We start from the raw sequence: 21,183 nt of genomic DNA on the forward strand, positions 1-21,183 counted from the left end.
GACAACACTTGCAGATTTACAGAAGGAAAGAGAAGACATGACACAGGTGTAAAATCAATACTAAATGAGAATTAGGACAAGACATAAATATTCTCATATAGCACTGTTAACATCTTTAATATCTACATGTTGGCTTCTTGACAGTGACTCTCTCAACATCATTATTACATAGCCATTGTTTTCAAGGTATCCCTCAGATGGCACAAGACTTGCCACCATGGAATCCCACCCCAGCAAACCTTGGTTTGGTTCTAGGTGAGCTCCCATAGCAACATTCTAGTGCTAGTAACATTCCAGTGGGGACACTGCTGCTTAAAGTAACAATCCTTTCCCTAACCCTGGCACATAAAAATATAAGACGCATCCATACAAATGAACACACATAAATATACGATTCTGTGAAGTGAAAGGAGGCACTTCTAGCAGTTTAGTGCCCCCCAATGGTGAACTGAGGCCTGAGCTCAGCATTGACCCAGATGGAAGAGTAGCACCAACTATGTGACTCACCACCACCACCTGTAACAGCACCTTTAAACAGCAATCAGTTTGGGGAAAGATTTTTTTTTTTTTAGATCAAAAATTAATAGGATGAGAATTTAAAAAGAAGAGAAAATAAAATGCAGCCTCAGAGGAAAAGTAAACCCAGGGGCTACCAGGCTGGGGATGGGAGTTTGGTTGGGTTCCTCAACCACAGCGTCCATCTCTAAGGGCTATGTGGGGGCACAGCTCCCTTGGGTGGTGTCCAGATGAGGGTGGGATCCCTTAGTTCTCCTGAGGAGTCCATATGTAAGAGTGCTATGGGGAAAGGGCGCCCTTAATTTCCTTCTTGGGTTGTTCCCCCCCAAGGAGATATGGGGTTGGCTTCCTTTGTTCCCCTGTGGGGATGATGGTATGGCTATGGGCATGGGTTCCTTAAGTTTACCTGGAGAAGGTGGGTCTCGGGGCAGTAGTTACCTGGGGTTAGTGGCATGGCTGTGGGGGTGGTTCTCCTGAGAGGAGGATCCTCTCGGGGGGGGGGTGGGGGTGTGAATGGTTATAAGGGTGGTTTTCCTGGGGGTGGTATGGCTATGTGACTGCACTGGGTCCCCAGTGAGGGTATGTTATGGGGCCGGGTCCCCAGGGAGGGATAGATATGGGGCTACGGGGCTAGAGCCCTGGATGTACGGCTATGGGGCAGCATGGCACTAGGGCTGGGCCCCCGGGGGGCATATGGCAATGGGGTTAGGGCCCGGGGGAGGGCAGTGGCTGGGGGGCTATGGGGCTGTACCCCAGGGCGGGTATGGCTATGGGGCTGTGGCCCCGACACGGATGGCGTTGGGGCTGGCGGTTACCTGGGGGGGGGGGGGGGTCCGCTCCACAGCAGCCCGCGCCGCTTTCCTCCCGCCCGGTGCGATAAGGCGGCGGTGCCGGCAGGGGGCGCAGGGGGCTCGCCCACAGGGTGGCTGCGCCTAGGCCCGCCCCTTCCCCCGCGGCCACAGTCGGTTCCGGCGGCGGCTGGGGCCTGCAGCGGGGCGCGGAGCGGAAGGTGAGCGCGGGGGGTGCCGGCCTGGCCCGGCTGGGCTGGAGTAACCGCGGACTCCCCCCTTGCAGCCCCTCTTCTCAGCTTCTGGCCCCATCGCTCTCCCCCTGGGCCCCCGTTCCCGGCCCGCCAGGCCGCGTTTGCGCTAAAAGTCCCGCTGAGCCGCACGGGGCCGCGCGCCGGCCATCCCCGGCGGCCCAGGCTGGGGCCATGGCTTCCCTGGAGGGAGACTTGGGAAAGCGGGAGCCTCCGGCTTCGGTGACGTTCGCCGCCTCCCGGCCTCGGGGGTTGGCCGGGGTTTGCCGTGTGGCAGCCCCTTGGCAAGCTTCTCCTCCCCCTCCAAAAATCCCCACTCGCCGGGGGCTGTGCCTGGTGCGCGTTCCCAGGGTGGCGGGCAGCTCCGGGGTTAGCTCTGGGGAAAGGCTCCTAGCAAAGCTCTCTGCGTGTCGGTACAATCGTGTAGGGTGACCAGACAGCAAGTGTGAAAAATCGGGACAGGGGGTGGGGGGTAATAGGAGCCTATATAAGAAAAAGACCCCAAAATCGGGACTGTCCCTATAAAATCGGGACATCTGGTCACCCTACAATCGTGTCAAAGAAAACCTCTCATTAGGTGGTAACTTAACAGAACAAGGAGCAATGGTCTCACGTTGCAGTGGGGGAGGTCTAGGTTGGATATTAGGAAACACTATTTCACTAGGAGGATGGTGAAGCACTGGAATGCGTTACCTAGGGAGGTGGTGAAGTCTCCTTCCTTGGAGGTTTTTAAGGTCAGGCTTGACAAAGCCCTGGCTGGGATGATTTAGTTGGGAATTGGTCCTGCTTTGAGCAGGGGGTTGGACTAGATGACCTCTTGAGGTCCCTTCCAACCCTGATAGTCTATGATTCTATGATTCACAGTGCCAGTTAAGGCTTAGACTCCCAACACCCCCCAAAAAGCCTTGACCTCCCCTCTCCAGCCACCTTTCCCAAAAACCTGTGGAAATAGGCCCTGGGAGGCCCACAAACGCTGGCTGTGTCAGGCCAGCAGAATGGAGTTGGACACGAAGTGGGTTTTCATTAAAAATACCCTACCTGATCCCTCCTATTTACATCTGGAGCTGTTAGCTCTAGTGATCCCAACTTTTTGAGGCAGAATATGAGGAGCTGTTTGTTTCTTTCCTCCTTTATCTGTTCTCAGAATCCACTTCTGTGTTCTCTCCTCTTCCTCCTGACTAGTGAGGCCACAATTAGTGTCACTGCTTAGAAAGGGAAAAATTGTATTTTGAGTCAGGCCCTGTATATGTATGTTGAGGCTGAGGAAGAACCAGAATATGATGTATTCTGAGATTTCACCTCAAAGGATGGCCAATATGTCTCAGCTATTTCTAGAATCATCTCCACCTGTCTGTTGTAGGCTAATAAGGGGCAACAAAAGGCAACAAGTTTCTGCAGAAGTTGAAATAAGTTCCTTTGATAAACATATCTTGTATGACTCCCAACTTTCTATACTGCTTTCTAATTGATCTCTGATTTCCCGAGAAGCCTTTGTCAGTATTTGTGATACTTCTTACGCTGATATTTTGCACTCGGTGCTTCCAGGATTTTAAAATGTTACGGCTGCATAACTTATGTTTTTCTCTTGCAGATACTTTCTCCACATTTGGATGTTGTATAGCAAGCAATCAATTTCTTAGCTATTAGTCCTCTTGCTGATATTGAAGATTACCTCTAGTAAGTTGGGTGGGCCAGGGCTCTTTCTAGTATTTTTCAACATGTAAACATTTTATGCATTTTGGGGAGAAGTCCTCCAGAGTCTCCCCCAAAAAGCCCACTTCAGGGGTAATCTCCAACAAAAGATGGCAGGATTTGGCTCTAGAAATGCCACTTCCTGTGTCATGTCGACCACTTGACAGTGACTCAAAGTGCTGATCGTCCCTCCTTATGGGGTGAACTCCATTACTCTTCTATCCCAAGGAATGAGGTATGAAACCAGAGTGTAGTGTTTGTGTGTGCTTAGCAGTTGTTTCCATCACAATATTAGAAAACTATTCGGGATGGCGGGAGGTAGAAAATGGTAACTTAAGAGACATGGGGGTTTTCAAAAATGCCTGTGTCGTTAAGAAGCACAAGTCAATGGGACTAGTGCTTCGGGCTTGTCTACACTACTGCTTTTGTCGGTATAACTTATGTCGCTCAGGGATGTGTGAAAAAACACACCTCTGAGTGACATAAATTACACCAATAGAAGCGCCAGTGTGAACAGCGCTATGTCGGCAGGAGAGCTGCTCCCACCAACATAGCCACTGCTGCTCGTGGAGGTGGTTTTATTATGTTGACCAGAGAACTCTCTCCCATTGGCATAGAGTGGCTACATGAGCGATCTTGGAGTGGCGCAGTGTCATTGGTACAGCTGTGCCACTGTAAGCTCACTAGTGTAGATGTGGCCTAAGTCATTTAGGCACTTTTGAAACCCATTAAGTATAATGTAGTCACCCTTGGTTGATCTAGATGACTGCCACTTACAGAAGGCAACACCATGTAAGAGTACCAGTGAATATATCTAAAAAGAAAACTATGGCCCTGACCCTTTTGGTAGCTCCATATGGACAGATGTCAGTACCCATATGGAGCCTCACTGAAGCCAAGCCTTCTGGTCATACCTGGGTGTCTGAACCCACAGAATGGTAAACTCTGCTCTGATCTCAGAGCCAGGTACAGCTTGGGAAGATGCAGTACAGGCTTCTTCACTCTGCCGTACTGATGTGTCTGTGCCTTGATTGGATGCATCCACCTCTACAGATGAGAGGGTAGTTCAGTCTCCATGCTCATTCAACTTAAACCAAAAAAAAAAAAATTGGGACAGAACATGAGGTTTTATCTTGCAGATTAGTATCACAGAATTGGACGTTAGTTTCATTTTTGTGGTGAGGAATTTACTTTTTAGGGGAATCTATTTCTGTGCTTTGCTGGTGTACTGAGATTCATAATTAATCTTTAAGTGCTGATCCATGATTGCAAACCAGCAGAAAATAGGTGTAACCAATTCTTGGATGTTGTCATTTTTAATTGATTTAGGCTGAAGCAAAATGAATGAACATCCTAAAAAGAGGAAAAGGAAGACTTTACATCCTTCACGTTACTCAGGTGAGTCTAGAGCTTCAACTGTTGACACTTCAGAGTGTAAGTTACTGTAACTTTCCTGGAAATAAACCTCTCTTGTTTCCTGGAAAACTAAAATGCAAGAATTTTATGAAGGACTCATAAACCAAGAAGCAAATTCAAACACATTCATGTGAACGTATGCTGTCCCCTTTGAGTGCTCCACTGTTAAACAATTTTAAAACTGTTCCATTTAAGCCAGCCATTGTTACTGTTTCTCGAATCATTTGCTGTTCCCCCTTTCCTCCATGGCTTTCCTACTTAACTTCTGATTCCCCATGTGTAAAATCGGGGCAAAACTACTAACATACACAGGTGTTTTGCGGTTTAGGGGAGATTATCAAAAGTGTTGGTCTATCTCTGTTCCCATTGAAGTCGGAGGGAGTTTTACTGTTGATTTCAGTGGGAGCAGAGTTAGACTAATGTTGAGTGCTTTTGAAAACCATTAATGTCTGTACAGTGCATTGAAGATGTAAATCATTACATAAATGCCAAATATTTTTAGAATCAGGCCATCCGTTGTCTTTTAAATTTGGATGCTATCTAAAAAACAAAGATGTTACCACTGAGGTAAACGTGCATGTATTTTAAAGGTATGTGTTGCTATATCAACTTGTGGTTTAAACACTTTTTTCTTTCTGTCTAGATTCTTCAGGTGTCAGCAAATATATAGACAACAATGGAATATTTTCTGACCACTGCTATAGCGTCTGTTCTATGAAACAGCCAGACATAAAAATTTCTGAAAACAGAGGTAAGATTACCTTCCTATTATATTATTAATCTCCTCTCTGACAAACATTTATCTAGGTGTATCAAAGTTCTGTCCAGAAAAGTAGCAACATAATGCAAAAAAAATACAACAACTTTACTGTGTAAGTACATTTAATTTTCCACTCTCCAAGACTGGCAGAATGCTATTAAATAATTTTATTTGAAATTCTATTTCTCAATAAGGTATAACATTTTAATAAAAATATAGAAATATTGGAGGCCCAGCAGTTCCTGGTATTTACGACAACTTCACAATTTAAAACATTTGTTGAATGGTGTCAAAATAATGTAAACAAAGATTGGTGTCAGATGGAACAGGGTACTTTATTAGAAATTTCCTTTTACTTATTTGATTTAGGCTTCTAAAGACCCAGTGCTTAGTGTTACCCTTGAAGTATGGGATGGAGTGAATGTAAGGATACACTTCCTTTCTCTTTCCAATAAAATTAACAATGAATCTCCAGCATTATAATTAAAGTATTTGAATGGGAAGGACTGTGCAGTTGGAAGCGTTTATGGAATAACTTTTGTTCTGCCTCTTTAGAAATTTAAAATTTCCTCTAAGGATTGTAAAAGATTTTTCAGCATAATCAGTTATCGCTATTTACTGCTAAAACTTGTTTACAGAGAGAGAAACTTACCAGCTTTTGAATCTCTTGGTCAACTTTAATCTGGACATAAATAATTTCTAGAGCTCTAGCATTGGTCTTTGTACATATTTCATATATAAAGAGAAAACAACCATTATCAGACATTTAGTGGACAGCTGTGTAGTGTAGAGCAAACAATTCAGTTTATACCTCAATACAGCAAAACCTCAGTAAAATTATGTATTAATGTTGTTTAACTCCATCCAGATTATACAGACTACAGTATATGGCACAATCTCGAATGTTGAGATGACTATTTTTAATGTGAAGTAGACTCACTTTTTAATGTATAACAAGTTCAACTTCCTTGGTACCCAGCTGTTGTAGAATGTTTTTACCAGCTGACAAAAATTACCCTATTAGAGGAGGACAATTAATTTGGCACTTTTATTGGAAGTCAGGTGTGCTGTTTTTACCTACTGAGGAGAAGAGTGAGCATCCACTCTATTAAGATTAACAAACATGAAATGTAAACACAGGTTAAACATCGGGAATTTTAAAAATGTTTAAATGTCCCTGGTTTTCTTTTTTGAATTGTGCTGGCAAATCAAGATTCAATTTTCAAACCTAGAGGACTCTATGCTATTTTCATTATTGGATAATATTAACCCTGGGTGCACTTGTAGTATTTTTGGACACTAAGGACTGATCCGCATGACAAAAAACAAAAATAATGTGAGTATAGTTTGATCAGGATTGACATAGAGTTGATTGTAGCTGTCCTTCTCCTGAATGTGAGGAAGCAGCCTACAGAGATTACCAGGTCCCAGTACAATATGCTTTATCTTGATTTCAGCAGCCTTACATCAGAATCAGGATAAAGCATTGCAGGTCTGGCTACCTGTGCGCATAGAAGATGAAGGCCATAATGTTGTTGTGGTGGGTATTTTGATTGTAGAATTTGGTGGGTTACCTTGTGACCGCAATGCCATCATATCTGAGGTTATTACAAAGAAATTTTTAGAGAACATTGGGATATTGAGAAGAAAACAAGACTTCCCTTATCCTCATAGGTAGATTCCAAGCTCCTGCACAGACCCTAGATACTGATGATGATGGCAGCCCAGTGCATGCCGGGACATCTCATTGGAGTGGGGCACAGTCGAATGTCATGGGGTTGCACTGTACAGACCCAAAAAAGAAAGGTAATTGTAAAGGTATATTTGCAGAAATCATGCATGCTTGGGTATTGAAAAACTTTCTTTGAAGGTGGGGAAGTGTGTGTTGTCTTTTAATGTAACTATGATAGATAATGTTGATCATGAAGAATTATAGATTGATATAAACCTTTAAGGATGTTTCATTTAGCTGGTCTCCTTATTGAAAAGAAATTTGATTTCGGTGGTTTGAGGAAAATATTAATATTTTACTTTTGTGAACTGCTACAGGTGATGAAAAGCAATATATCGACCCATCTGCAACTTTTAGTTTTGTGGGTTTTTTTTAAACTGTTGCTCGTATCTTCTATTTTCTCTTGTAGAGAAAAGTGCTAATAATGGAATTTATAAAGACATGTGCGAGTCTCCTATATTCGGAGACAGTCCAGCTGAAGAGGAGAAACCCATAGATATTCAAACCATAGAAATTTCGACTACAGAAGTTAATGCTGTAGAAGTTCATGATATAGAGACGCAAACTGTTTCACCTGAAAAGCTAGAAGTCGAAGACATTGAAGAAATGCCTGTTGAAAGCTGTAAACTTTTTGAGAAGAACCAGGCTTTGAATATTACTGCTCAGCAGAAGTGGCCTTTGCTGAGAGCCAACAGTAGTGGCCTATACAAGTGTGAGCTGTGCGAGTTTAATAGCAAGTACTTCTCTGATTTAAAGCAGCATATGATCCTGAAGCATAAGACATGTACAGATACCAATGTCTGCAGAGTATGTAAAGAGAGTTTCTCCAGCAAAGTTCTGCTGATTGAACATGTAAAAATACATGAGGAAGATCCCTACATCTGTAAATACTGTGACTACAAAACAGTGATATTTGAGAACCTCAGTCAGCACATAGCAGATACTCATTTCAATGACCATCTTTATTGGTGTGAGCAGTGTGACGTACAGTTCTCCTCGAGCAGTGAGCTGTACCTACACTTCCAGGAACACAGCTGTGATGAACAGTATCTGTGTCAGTTTTGTGAGCATGAAACCAATGATCCAGAAGACTTGCATAGCCATGTGGTGAATGAGCATGCATGTAGATTAATAGAGTTAAGTGATAGCTATAGCAACAAGGAGCGTGGACAGTACAGCCTCATAAACAAAATTAGCTTTGACAAATGCAAAAACTTCTTTGTATGCCAAGTGTGTGGCTTTAGGAGTAGGCTGCATACGAATGTCAACAGACATGTAGCTATTGAACACACCAAAATATTCCCCCATGTTTGTGATGACTGTGGGAAAGGCTTTTCAGGTATGTTGGAATATTGCAAGCATTTAAATTCTCATTTATCTGAAGGGATTTATTTGTGTCAATATTGTGAATATTCAACAGGACAGATTGAAGACCTTAAAACTCATTTGGACTTCAGGCATTCAGCAGACTTGCCTCATAAGTGTACCAATTGCTTAATGAGGTTTGGAAATGAAAAAGATCTTATAAGTCACCTTCAGATACATGAGACAGCTTGATGTTTTTTCTTCTGTAGTCAATTTGTTAGAATTAAAATGTATTTTCCAATGTGTCATATGGTAATATTAAATAAGTTGTAATAGAGATTATACAGTGGATAATTGTAATGCCAGTTGACTGATTTTTTTTTTTTTTTTTTTTTATCAACAAAACACGTTTAATGACTGGTATGTTTGTTTTTGGGAATTTCCTGGCGTTTGAGCTTGGGTGGACAGGGAGCAACTATATTTAAAAGATGATTGTTCAGTCACGTGGCGAGAGTTGCATGTTATAGTAGCCATTTTAAAGGTCATTCCATCTGCTAACATGTAGTGATATGTGTGTTTGACAGGAAGGCAGCTCTTTCTGGATAAGAAAAATAGAAATTTGTTGTCTCTTCCATTTTCACTCTTTTAAATCTACTTAATTTACTGTTATACCTTAGCAAACAGGGCTGTTTGTTCTCAACTGGATTCCCCAACTCACATTAACCTCCTCAGCAGCTAAGTGAGTATACTCATCCTCAGTAAAGTTCACTGGGCTACTGAAGACATGTATTCTCTAAAAAAGTGGCCTCTCTGGAAGCACCCATCTAGCACTTCCCTTAACAAGCCTCCAACTCTATATTCCTCCTGCTACACTGACAAGCCCTCCCTCTTCCTCCACCATGACAAATTCCTAAATTTGTCCTCTCTTGGCCAATGTTTTTGCCCTAGCCCCACATTCATGCTGTGCTGTCCTTTCCCAGTCAACTGTTTGGTCCCAGCTTTGCTTTTAGCTGTGGAACTGTCCCACAGCTATCCCTTTCCCCTGATAAGTGTCACTTTTCCCCCATAACTGCCACAGATCTCCCACTTTTTTCCTGTCTCTTTTCCCATCCATCTGCCAGTTTGCCATCCCATCTTTCTATTCCTTATGAAGCACGCAGCTGACAAATGTTGCCTATCGAGATTATATCACTTTCTAAGGGATAGTGACAAAGGAAGCTGCTTAGGGATCCACCTAAGAATATACCTAAAGGAGTGATTTGTTTGGAGGTACTGTGGCGCTAATTAAGCTCTTATTAAAAGGGGGTATGCCGTTGATTTCAGTTATAGCAAGACTGAACCATAGATTTATAATTAGCTTTACACTGCAGATAGGGTTGAGGGAATGTACTCTAATTCCATAAATTCTAAAATTCCCCTCCCATGTGTGTATCTAAATCTTTATTATGGTACATTATAAAAACAGTCATTTTGAAAACTTCTCAAACCTTTTCAGATTGCACACTGCCATCCTCATGTTATCTTCCTTATAAATTCATTCCGATTCCTTAAGTCCATAGTCATATTTCTGACCTAAACAATATTAGACGTAGCATAAGAGGAGAGAGAGCTTAGACTGTGAAAGCTATAAGGGTAAAATAGCCAGCAACTAAGTGGTTGACTTTACGTTTCTGTCTGTATTGATTGTAAATTTGTAATGTAAGAAATTGTCCAATGTAAGTTTGTATAAATACAGTCCATGTATAAAAAATTTCTTTGCAGTGGTAAGAATGAGATCCTTGTTACTAGTTCTGCACAAAGTTGTGCAAGATTTATGTGCTGAATTCATATAGCTAAAAGATAAAAATTGGCCCTCTTCAACCTACAGAACTTATTTGTCTCAAATACATGTCATTCCAGAAATATTTCTAGAAGTTTTTCTTTAACTAGGTACCATTCCTAAAAAACAAAACAAACAAAAAAGACAAACACTAACTAGCTATTCAGAAGGTATATTTGCCTGTATTTAGACACTAAATACCTTAAATTCACATTCAAAGCTTGTTAAAATAATATTGATTTCTATTACACAGTTATGATTGGATTCCCTGGAAAAAACAAGTACTCCATAATAAATTTCCCCTTATATACTATTGTTTCAACTAGAAATTACAAAATATGCTTGAGAATGCAACTTCTTTTCAAATATCTTGTTAGTGGCAGGGAGTTGGCATAACTAGAAGGAATGTGCTTGGTAATTTGAGTAGCGATAGACATTAGTAAATAGTCAAGGTGTCCATGTAGTTTATAACACTGGCTTTGTCTGTGATCACAGATCTTTATTTTTTTGTATCAAATTCTTTAACCGGTTTTAAATCAGGATACACTGGGGTTTTGGGGTGGGTTTTTTATTTATTTTAAAGTCAGGTGCCTAACTTGCTCCTACAATCTCTGTTAAGAATAAATTGTACCTGTGCTGACTTTATTGTATTAACATGGTTTTATTAGAGTGTATGACAGAAATCCCGTTTCATGTTTTAATGGGCTTGCTTAAATCCATTTCAATACAACAGTGATATTTTTATGGACTATTGAGGTATTTTAGATACCATTCACCTTGCTGGTAGCATAAAGAGAAATGGTTGCATTTGTACAGAGCAACCCAGGAAAGATAGTCTAGTGGATGGAGCACTGTAGTGGGGCATGGGAGTCAATATATGGGTTCAATAATTCCTTGACTCCTGGAGGATCTTTGGCAAGTTACCTGAGCTGCCCTGTGTATCAGTTTCCCATTTGTAAAATGGGGATAAAGTTTACCTGCCTCACAGAGGCGAAGTTCTTGGATACTACTGATGAGGATTATATGCTTACTAGATAGGTAGATCCAAGCTCTTGTTAGGTGGAAATTTTATAAGCAAGGGAATAAAATAGAGGTAAAAGATTTGACTCTGATCTCAATATTTTTCAGAAGATGGAAAAGAAGTTAACATGAACAGGTGACGTGCTATTAGGTCAACAGGAGCAGAAACTAAGATAGTTGCTTCCTGCTGACTCAGCAAGCAGAAATGAGTGAGTGGATTTACTGGGCTGCAGGGAGAATAAGTTTCAGAGTGGTAGCCGTATCAGCAAAAACAACGAGGAGTCCTTGTGGCACCTTAGAGACTAACAAATTTATTTGGGCATAAGCTTTTGTGGGCTAGAACCCACTTTGAAGATAGTAAGATAAATAGACTAGAATCTGCAGGGAAGTCAAAAGGCTAAGTAGTATGTTGCAGCTGTTGAGGAAAGTATTCTAGTTTCTATCTGAAGAGGAATAATATATCTGTAGCTGTCTTGTTATGACAAGATAGTTACGGATTGAAAAGGAGCTGTTTGATATATCAAATGTGAAGTGCATTAAGAAGTGGAGTCTACAGTTTTGAAGAAGTGAATAAATTTAGTGTGTTAAGTGATGTTATGCTCATGGAAGCTGCTAGCTTAGTGGTACTAGAGACTGATAGTCCTCGTTATCCACAGTTTACCTCAATCCTGGTTGAGAGAAACCATCTCTAGGAGTGAGATGGGAATTAAGTTTGCATTAGTCTTTGGTGTTTTTGAGACTGCAAACCAGAGTGCCAAATGCAGTTGTGATTTTTTTTTTTTAATGTGGTCACCTGTCTACTAGAGTAAAACCTCTGGGATGTGTTTGTGTCTATGAGTAATGGTATTGCCAAACCAAAACGTTAAAAAAGCTTCAGTTGAGCTCCCCAAAATTGAGATTGTATTATTTTTAAGCCATTATCTGTTTGTTATCCCCTTCTTTCTGGTTACGTACGAGTCGTATTCCAACTCCTCAACTATGAGGACTAGAAATATTTTTTTTAAATGAAAACTCATAACTCCAGGACTGGGGCTTTAAGAAAAACACTAGTTATTACAAGACTCTCAATAAAATACGTCCATGTTGGCAATATTGCAGTAAACAGTATATGTTCTCCATGAACACCCTCAGTGCTGGTTGTTTGTGTTACAGTCTGTGAGATGATGTATAGAATGTAAAGACCTGTCAGTGTTCTTGAGTCTTTGAGAAGATTGTTTTTGGTATTTGTCATTCATGTGTATGGCTGACTTTGAGTACGTTATGGCTAGTGCTGATAGTATCTAGAATTCCAAAGGGGTGGCTTGTTTTACATGTTGTATTATAGTTTAGCTCTCTCTCTAAGATTTCCGGGACTGGGAGTTTGGAAGAGTCGAAGTAGGTGAAATGAAATCTAAACAGCACAAAATTCAGTGATACCTGGATGAAGACTTCTAGTTAGGATATACAGTTTGTCATTGATACAACTCCATTTGAAAGGTGGAAAATAGCAACTTTAAGGGGATTATCATATTGTCAGCAGGACAGATACAGAACAAATGAAACGAGTATGCTAAGAAAGATGGACAGTGATGTAATTTTTTGAAAATAATTTGTTTACATTAGTTGTATGGTAATACTAGAGTATAAAAACTGAGGCCTAGTCTACATTAGAAAAGGATTGCTGATATAACTATAACATTCTAGCTATACTGGCAAACCTTCCTAGTGTAGATTCAGCGTATACTGGTAAAAGAGTGCTTTTGCTGGTATTGGTTATACCTTATTTTGCTCAGGAAAATGGTACACTGGGATAAAAATGCTTTTCCCAGTATAACTGTGACTGCACTAGAGCTTTTGCTGATATAGAAATGTCACAGGATTTCCCCTCCATACACACATGTAAACTCCTAACCAACGTTACTGAATACAGGTTTCCATCTCCTCAGAACTGTAGGAAATAACAAAGCTAAATCTCAGTTAGTGAAAATACATGAAGTAAACAATTAATGAAGAAAATTTGCTTTTTACTTTTTATGATGAAAAAAATTATTTGTATTACCATGGCACCTAGGAGCCCTAGTTATGGACCAGTAACCCATTGTGCTAGGCACTATACAAACAGAACAAAAAGATGGTCCCTGCCCCCAAAGAGTTTACAATCTTAAGTATTAATCGAGAGACAACAAGTGGATACAGACAGGCAGACTGGGGAGTACAAGGAATCAATGAAACAATATTGGTCGATATTGTAGGCTATGGGTGGGCAAACTTTTTGGCCTGAGGGCTACATTGGGTTTCGTAAATTGTATGGAGGACCAGTTAGGGCCTGGCCCCCACCTCCTATGTGCCCCATCCAACCCCCACGTTCCCTGACGCCCCTCCCCGGGACCTCTGCCTCATCCAACCACACCTTCTCCCTGTCCCCTGACTGCCCCCTGCCACCCCATCCAACCCCTGCTCCTTTCTGACTGCCCCCTGGGACACCTGCTCCGATTCAACCCTCTGCTCCCCCCCAACCACCCCGACCCCTATCCACACCCCTGACCACCACCCCGAACTCCCCTGTGCTCTATCCAACCCCCTCTCCCTGCCCCCTTACTGCGCTGCCTGGAGCACCGGTGGCTGGCGGTGCTACAGCCGTGCCACCCGGCTGGAGCCGGGCCACAGTGCTGCCGTCGCTACCACACAGCTCAGAGCACCGGGTCAGGCCAGGCTCTGCAGCTGCGCTGCCCCAGGTGCTCACAGCCCCGCTGCCCAGAGCATTGCACCAGTGGTGCAGTGAGTTGAGGCAGCGGGGGGGGGTTAGCCTCCCAGGCAGGACGGTCCCACAGGCCGTAGTTTGCCCACTCCTGTGGTAGGCAATGGTCTCAACGCACCCAGCAGGCTTTTGAGTGCTGTCTTGCACTTTGCATTATAAATAACACCCCACCTCCCCAAACACAGTTGCTTGGATTGCATAGTAATTTGGGCTCATTCAAACAAAATGCATTTTAATGCAGCCAAATACAAATTTATACCCCTAGGAACAATGAATGCAGACCATACCTACAGAATGGGGGACTGTATTTTGGTAGGCAGGGACTGAAAAGGGTTTAGGGATCATAGTGGAGAAGCATCTTATCATGAGCTAGTGAGATGCTGTGGCAAAAAGGGCTAATGTGATCATTGGAGGTAAAATCGGGAGTAATGAGCAGGAAGATTTTTACCGCTGCATATGGCATCAGTATGGTCGATAGTGGAATCCTGCATCCAGTTTTGGTATCCATATTTTTAAAAGGATGTTGAAAAATTGGAGAGGCTCAAAATAGAGAAGAGCCACAAAAATTTGAAGACTGGAAAAAATAACAGTGGGAGATTTAAAGAGCTCAATCAGTTTAATTGATCAAAAAGAAGATTGAGGTGACTTGATGAGTGTATAAGTATCTTCAGGGGGAAGAAAGATCTTCAGGATCTTTAATCTAGCAGAGAAAAGCAGCACAAGAACTAATGGCTGGAAGCTGAAGCCAGACATATTTATATTAGAAATTAGACACTTTTTTAATAGTGAGGAGGTGATTAATGATTGAAACAAATGGCAAATCCACCATTTCTCTTTGTAATCTTGATATCTTCAGATGCCTTTCTGGAAGATGTGCTTTATTCAGACAAGTTATCAATCAGTCTCAGTACAGGGGTAGCTGGGTGAAATGTAATGGCCTGTGATATATAGGTGATTAGATTAGGTCATCTATTTAATGATCTCTTCTTGCCTTAAACTCTATGAATAGTGTTACCAGCTCCCATAATTTCTTCAAGTAAAATGATTTCTTCTGGGGCTGGAGCCAATCTCCTGATGACACCAGAAGGTCCAGCCCTCTCCTGGAGTTCAGTTCTGCCTGTGGGAAGCCCCCTCTGTCTGTCTTCCCCAGTCCCCACTTGTCGGCCTCCTAGGGAAGTCAGGGAAATATTTGGGAAGGGCAGCAGGGAGAGGGCGCAACTGACAACATTCTCAAAGGAATGGAGGGGGGAGGGAGCAGAAGGAACCCAATATCTCCAGGGCAGGGCATCTATGTTCTCCTCTCTTTCCACCATGCTCTGCTCTCTCCTTTACTGCCTTCTCTATCTCTGCAGTGCCTGGCCTGGGAAGTGGGGAGGGGATGAAGAACTCCCTGGAGTTATGCACCCACTCCAAAGGCCTATGAAGGGAGAGAAGAGGATGCTTCTGCAGGCGTTGGGGGGCGGGTGGCAAGGAGAAAGAACCCTAGGTGCTGCATGAGGTGAGGCTGAGGTCGAATTTAAATGTGGGATTGCATAATTAATTGCTTGGCAGAGGGACTTGGAGGTGGGGAAGAGAGACAGATTAATCAGAATGTTTGGGAAGAAGCTGGAAGCTTTGCACTGTCAGGCAGCCAGCGAGTGCCAGAATTGCTTGGCTCAATACATTTGCAAAGGTTGACAACACTGTCACATAAACTGAGGGTGTGCTGAGAGGATTCAAAAAAATCAAAAGACCAAAAATGACCATTTAAAAAAAAAAGGGGGGGGGGGTTTGGAGTCTGATGAGTGTTGAACTTTTGGGGCTGGCAATACTGCAGTTATGCAGACAACTTATGGTCTAGAACAGAGGTTCTGAAACTGTGGTCCGTGGAGCACCATTCAAGTGGTCCACAGATAAGTTCCCTCTAAGGTGTGCGCCTGGGCGGCTGCACATGAGGAAATGAAGCTGCACAGGCATGGCTCCACTAATTAGGGGCCTGGACCTTGGAGAAGACACACATGTAAGGTGAAGTGGTGGCCTTGGAGGGAATAAGGAGTAGGTGGGAGGGGGCAGTGGGGTGAGAAGAGGAGGTGGGGGGAATTTGGGATGTGCAGGGCTGTAGTAGCCAGAGAAAGAGGCGATTTTCCCCAGCCTCAGGGCTGTGGCAGTGAAAAGACCCCCCCCTTCTTCCCAGCCCCATCTGGGGGGCTGTTGCGGCAGGGGAGAGAGGGCACATCCATCACATTAGAAAGGTAAGACTACTGATATTAAAATATGAGTTGTGTGCTTTTATTTGTAGGGGGGAAAACGTTAATTATTAAGGTTTTTTTATATAGCACTCTTATCCAAAGCGCTTTACAATAGTTAGCTAACGGTACAAATAACATTTGGCAAGATCATTATGTGGTCCACCGAGACCCTCAGCAATTTTCAAGTGGTCCATGGAAAAAAAAAGTTTGAGAACCACTGGTCTAGAATCAAAGATAGTCTTTTTGCGTGGGACTGAATGGCCTAACCTGGGCAACGTGTATGGCTTGCTGGGTCCAGCATGCAGTGATCACCCTGGATCTGGTCAGCAGCAGGTGGCTTGGTGTGCAGAGCCACGGCTGGGGGAGGGATGAAGCTGGGGCCCTTCAGCCCCACAACCACCCTCTGTCATTGGAGTACAGGTAGGGCTTCTGGCTGGGCAAGGCTGTTACAGCCCCGGGGGAGAGCTAGGGGCCTGGGCAAGACTCTGCTGTGAGAAGGATGGAGTGAGACAGCCCAGGGGAGGGGTGGGTGTGGGGGAGGGTGAAAGGGGGGTTATGGTGCTAAAACCTCCTCCCCTGGGGGGAGTTAGGTGGGGGGTGGGGTAACTAGCCTCCATTTTAAATAAAGAAAGGCGCTTCCATCTCCTTCTGTGACCCTTAGTAAAGATGGTGCTGAGGCCGAGAGTTCTGCCATGGGATTTTTCACGTGCGCTCCGTGAAGACAGCGGCGGCCTCGTCGCACGTATTGCTCTTTCTCGCAGGCTGTTTGCCTTCAGTAAAGATGGCGACTGTCTTCGGCGTCACTTCCGGTCGTCCTCAGCCGGCTGCCCTGGGTCAAGATGGCGGCCCTTGCCTACGGCGGGGGCACGCTAAGGGCAGAGGAAGCGGAAGTGATGTCCACCGCCCCCGCGCACGGGGTGAGGAGGAAGGAGGTGCGGCGGCCCCCCCAGCCGCAGCGGTTGCTGGGTAACGGGGGAGCGAGCGAACCTGGGGCGCTGTAAGTGGGCCTGAGGGAGCAGGAGGTGGTAGGGACATGGGGCAGCGCGACCTCCCCTCATGCCCCCGCGAGGCAGGGAGCGGCTCTGGCCGGGCGCCAGGCCCCATGCGAACCGCCAGGGAGCCCCTGGGGGCTGCGCCTTAGGACACCCCCCAGCCAGTCAGTCACTTGCCTGTCGGGGGGCGTGGGAACCCTGCCCCCCGTCACCCACCTTTTTCTGCTCTCCCGGTACTGGCGTCGGCTGCGTCCGTGGCTCCCTGCCCCGGGCTCGTAGCCCGGTGTGACTCGCTCCTAGCCGAGCGACCCTCTTTCGGGGCCAGCAGCGAGCGGATTATTCGTGCCCCGGCCTGTCCCGCTGTGCATTCCCTCTCCACGGGCAGACGGGAGAAGCTGGTTACTTACCCTGCTGTTTCTAGTCATTTTCATCAAGTGGCTGTCCTGCCCTTTGCACAGAGCAGCAAACCCTGCAGAGGAAAGTTTAAATCTACATAGCTGATAACAAAGCAGGAGAAACGTGAGTTTGAAGCTTTGTAAAGCCTTTCTCATTTGTTTTTTTTTTTTTTTTTTTTTTTAGTCCTAAAACGTCACTGTTGGTTTTTAAATTGTCTGACCCTGGCCCATTAAAGAAACAAGGTGAGAGTGAGGTAATATCAGTTATTGGCCCATGAATTAATTTATAGTTTTGAGCATAGGGAAGAAAGGAGCTGGGGAAATGTCTTGAAGATGTGGTCTGATTTTTTTTCAGCTCTTTGCTTGTGCAGCTACGTTGCTGGGGGGAAAAGCGTACAAGTTCTTGCGTACATGCACCTAGGAGGCTAGATGGCTTGGTGACGAGATAGAGAGTCTTTCATTTGTAGGGCTCTAGCTACGAGGCCTCAGAACAAAGTTAAGGTACCGTACTTAAATGCAGTTCCAGCTAAACCTGTTTCTAGATAACCTGGTCACTGGGGATGGAACCAACCAGGTGTTTAAAAAAGTGTGTTCGAGCTGACATCCTAAAATAGTTTGTTGAGCTAACTAAATATGCCATACCAAACCAAATCTAATAACTTCTTTCTGGCATGTACGTAAATAAGCTTTTATGTAAACAAATAAAGTAGATTAATCTGTGTATTTGTAGGACAGGAGAGAAGATATTTTAGAAATCACAATTTTCTCTCTCTTCGTAATCTGCAATTTCTATTGCTACTAGATTAGAAAGCCTAAAGAATAGTAAAACCAAATTCAACTAACAGCGAAGTTGATGTATTTATTTTTAAAACTTACGTTTCAATTACTTTCATTGAGAGGGAACTTGATGTGTTTCCTACTTGTAATTTCTAGAGAGGTTCTCAGTTATTTGTACATAATTTCTCTTACAGTTGCGTAATGGCAGAAACTACTGCCTCCCCCCTGAAACACTTTGTGCTGGCTAAAAAGACAATTACTACTATCTTTAACCAATTGCTGGATTATGTCACTGAAGGATCAAGTTTTGTTGAAGGTTAGTTTTCATCTTTGGGGCAGGGACCTTGCGTCTTTGTACTTGTATAGAAATTACCACAATGCGTCCCTGCTCCTTATCGGGTCTTTGGGTACTATGGTAACACATACATTAATTGTAATCATACATTCTTCAATGCCAGAGTCTTAGGATATATACAGGTATTGTAAGGGGAGGTGGTATGGTGCAGCGAGGTGGGAAACCTAGAGTTTATTCTCTGCTCTGTTTGATTTGTTGTATAATCTTGGAAAAGTCACTTAAACCTACACTTTCAAACTTGGATGCCTAAAGACGCACCTAAATAAAAGCTGATTTTCAGAACTGCTAAGCACCTTTGGCTTCCATTGACTTTAATGAAACTACTTGTGCTAGCCAACACTAAGGGTATGTCATCACTGTAGAGTTAATCTGGGTTTTTACTCAAGTGTTTCCCCTAACCTCCCACCTGTTCCCATCTATGAACCTCTGAGCAGAATTTGGTGGTGATTTCAGTCCAGGATAGCTGGCTGTTCTGGGACTGTAGGCAAAAGTCAGAGTGAGCCTTTCACTCGTGCTGGTATCCAGTCAGTTGGCAGTGAGGATGCATGCTAAACCACTTGAAGTGCTGATAGTCTTCCAGGGCTGTAACAGTTTCCCCCCTTATGCCCAGAAAGAGAAACAAGTTCTCCCACAATTCACTGGGAAAGAATCATTGCACAGCTCAACGTGCTGCAGAACAAAGAACTATGGGATATGCCCCCCAAAAGTCCTAGCAACACATAGGAGTGCGTGTTGCACCAGTGTGGACCCAGTAACTCAAGGGTGGCTACTCACAACTGGGCTGGGCTAGGCTATTCTGAGTGCCAAGCACCCAAGTTAACTCTGCAGTGAAGACATGCTCTAAAATCAATAGTGTTTATGGAATGGGGTTGATTCCTCCTCATCCCCCGCCCCCTCCCCGCCTGAAGGAGAGGGGATGACAAGGAATGGTCAAAAAAGCAGGAGACAAGTGATACCAATGACTTAGCAAATTTAGTCCAGTGTGTTGCTGTGGCTTATTCCAATTCCAAAATTCTTATGTTTTAGTTAAGAGATAGTAGATTTAAAATTCTACAGATATACTGTAGGTGTATGACATGCAGTTAGCAACTTTGTGTTTTACTAATGCCTGTCTCAACCTGTTAAATGACCATGACTAATATCAGAGTTTGTAGCTAGCTCTTTGATGGCATATATTAAATAACAGTGTTGATCCACAACTAATGCCTTAGAACATACATTGGTCTCATGATTTCTTTTGTAATAATCTTTTCTTATGTATAGCAACATATAGGAACCCAGAACTTGAATATGTAGCAACTAAAGAAGAACTGGTGAAAATACAGGCATATAAAAACAAATTGGCAGACATCGGTGAGGTGCTTTCACGGAGACACATGAAAGTTGCATTTTTTGGCAGGTAATGAACTTAATTACCAAAATAAATTGGATTTTCTATTTCAAGGTTTAGTGTTTATCTCTTCAAGTTATATGCACTTGGATTTTGCATAACACCTTGTAACGATTTGTTCCCAATGTAATCACAAAAATGTAGGACTGGAAGGAACCTTGATAGGTCATCTAGTGAGTCCCCTGCACTGAGCCAGGACTAAGTAATAACTAGATCATCCCTGACATCTGTTTGTCTAACTTATTCTTAAAAACCTCAAGTGACACAGGTTCCACAACTTCCCTAGGTAATTTTGTTCTACTGCTTAACTACCTTTACAGTTAGGAATTTTTTTTCCTGATGTCTAACCTAAATCTCCTTATTGCAAGTTAAGCCCATTACTTCTTGTCCTGTCCTTATTGGTTAAGGAGAACAATTTATCACCCGCCTCTTTTTATAACATACTGGAAGACTGTTATCATGTTCCCCCCCTTCTTCTTCTCTTCTCCAGATTAAACTGGTTTTGTTTTTTCAATCTTTCCTTGTAGATCATGTTTTCTAGACCTTTAATCATTTTTACTGCTCTTCTCTGGACTTTCTCCTATTTGTTCACATCTTTCCTGAAGTGTGGAGCCCAGAACTGGATACAGTGAGGCCTTCTAAGTGCTAAGCAGAGTGAAAGAATTACTTCTCATGTCTTGCTTATAACAATCCTGCTAACACATCCCAAAATGATGTTTGCTTTTTTGGCCATAGTAATATATTCTTGACTCATTTTGTTTGTGATCCAGTATACCCCCTAGATCCTTTTCTGCAGTACTCCTTTCTAGGCACTCATTTCCCATTTTGTATTTGTACAATTGAATGTTCCTTCCTAAGTGTAGCACTTTGTATTTGTCCTTATTGAATTTCATCCTATTTACTTCAGACCATTTTTTCCAGTTTGTTACGAATTCTAATCCTGTCCTCCACAGCACTTGCAACCTCTCTAAGCTTGATATCGTCTGCAGATTTTATAAATGTACTCCCTA

At 43.2% G+C, this 21,183-nt stretch overlaps 2 protein-coding genes across 7 annotated transcripts in view; both read left to right on the forward strand.

The window, feature by feature from the left end:
- The first annotated feature begins 1,417 nt into the window (after positions 1–1,417).
- ZNF639 (zinc finger protein 639) lies at positions 1,418–10,920 on the forward strand. Of its 3 annotated transcripts, none has more exons than XM_054039937.1 (6): positions 1,418–1,525; positions 3,147–3,482; positions 4,577–4,645; positions 5,307–5,414; positions 7,098–7,229; positions 7,565–10,920. In XM_054039937.1, exons 3-6 carry the CDS (start codon positions 4,588–4,590, stop codon positions 8,710–8,712), a joined length of 1,446 nt encoding a protein of 481 aa, XP_053895912.1. In that variant the 5' UTR covers positions 1,418–1,525; positions 3,147–3,482; positions 4,577–4,587; the 3' UTR covers positions 8,713–10,920. The 3 variants fall into 3 exon arrangements, with proteins under 3 accessions (XP_053895912.1, XP_053895913.1, XP_053895914.1); XM_054039938.1 differs by having other exon boundaries at positions 3,147–3,232; XM_054039939.1 differs by lacking the exon at positions 7,098–7,229.
- A 6,287-nt stretch (positions 10,921–17,207) lies between these two features.
- Positions 17,208–21,183, forward strand: part of MFN1 (mitofusin 1) — a 47,748-nt gene continuing 43,772 nt past the window's right edge. The window contains exons 1-4 of one of the 4 annotated variants that reach the window (XM_054039029.1): positions 17,244–17,261; positions 17,715–17,775; positions 18,623–18,744; positions 20,047–20,182. In XM_054039029.1, coding sequence (XP_053895004.1) covers positions 18,630–18,744; positions 20,047–20,182 — 251 coding nt within the window. In that variant the 5' untranslated portion in view covers positions 17,244–17,261; positions 17,715–17,775; positions 18,623–18,629. Of the gene's footprint in view, positions 17,776–17,835; positions 17,895–18,622; positions 18,745–20,046; positions 20,183–21,183 lie in introns of all 4 variants that reach the window. The other 3 variants (XM_054039030.1, XM_054039028.1, XM_054039027.1) reach the window with 3 other exon arrangements.

Source organism: Malaclemys terrapin, chromosome 9 (genome assembly GCF_027887155.1).
Source record: "Malaclemys terrapin pileata isolate rMalTer1 chromosome 9, rMalTer1.hap1, whole genome shotgun sequence".
Taxonomy (NCBI): domain Eukaryota; kingdom Metazoa; phylum Chordata; order Testudines; family Emydidae; genus Malaclemys; species Malaclemys terrapin.

What these genes read in the sequence shown, in the direction of transcription:
- ZNF639 (XM_054039937.1), top strand. Translation starts at nt 4,588, where the DNA reads ATGAATGAACATCCTAAAAAGAGGAAAAGGAAGACTTTACATCCTTCA. An exon ending in AAAAATTTCTGAAAACAGAG is followed by an intron (nt 5,415 to 7,097) that starts GTAAGATTACCT and finishes TTATCCTCATAG; the next exon opens with GTAGATTCCAAGCTCCTGCA. An exon ending in TACAGACCCAAAAAAGAAAG is followed by an intron (nt 7,230 to 7,564) that starts GTAATTGTAAAG and finishes TTTCTCTTGTAG; the next exon opens with AGAAAAGTGCTAATAATGGA.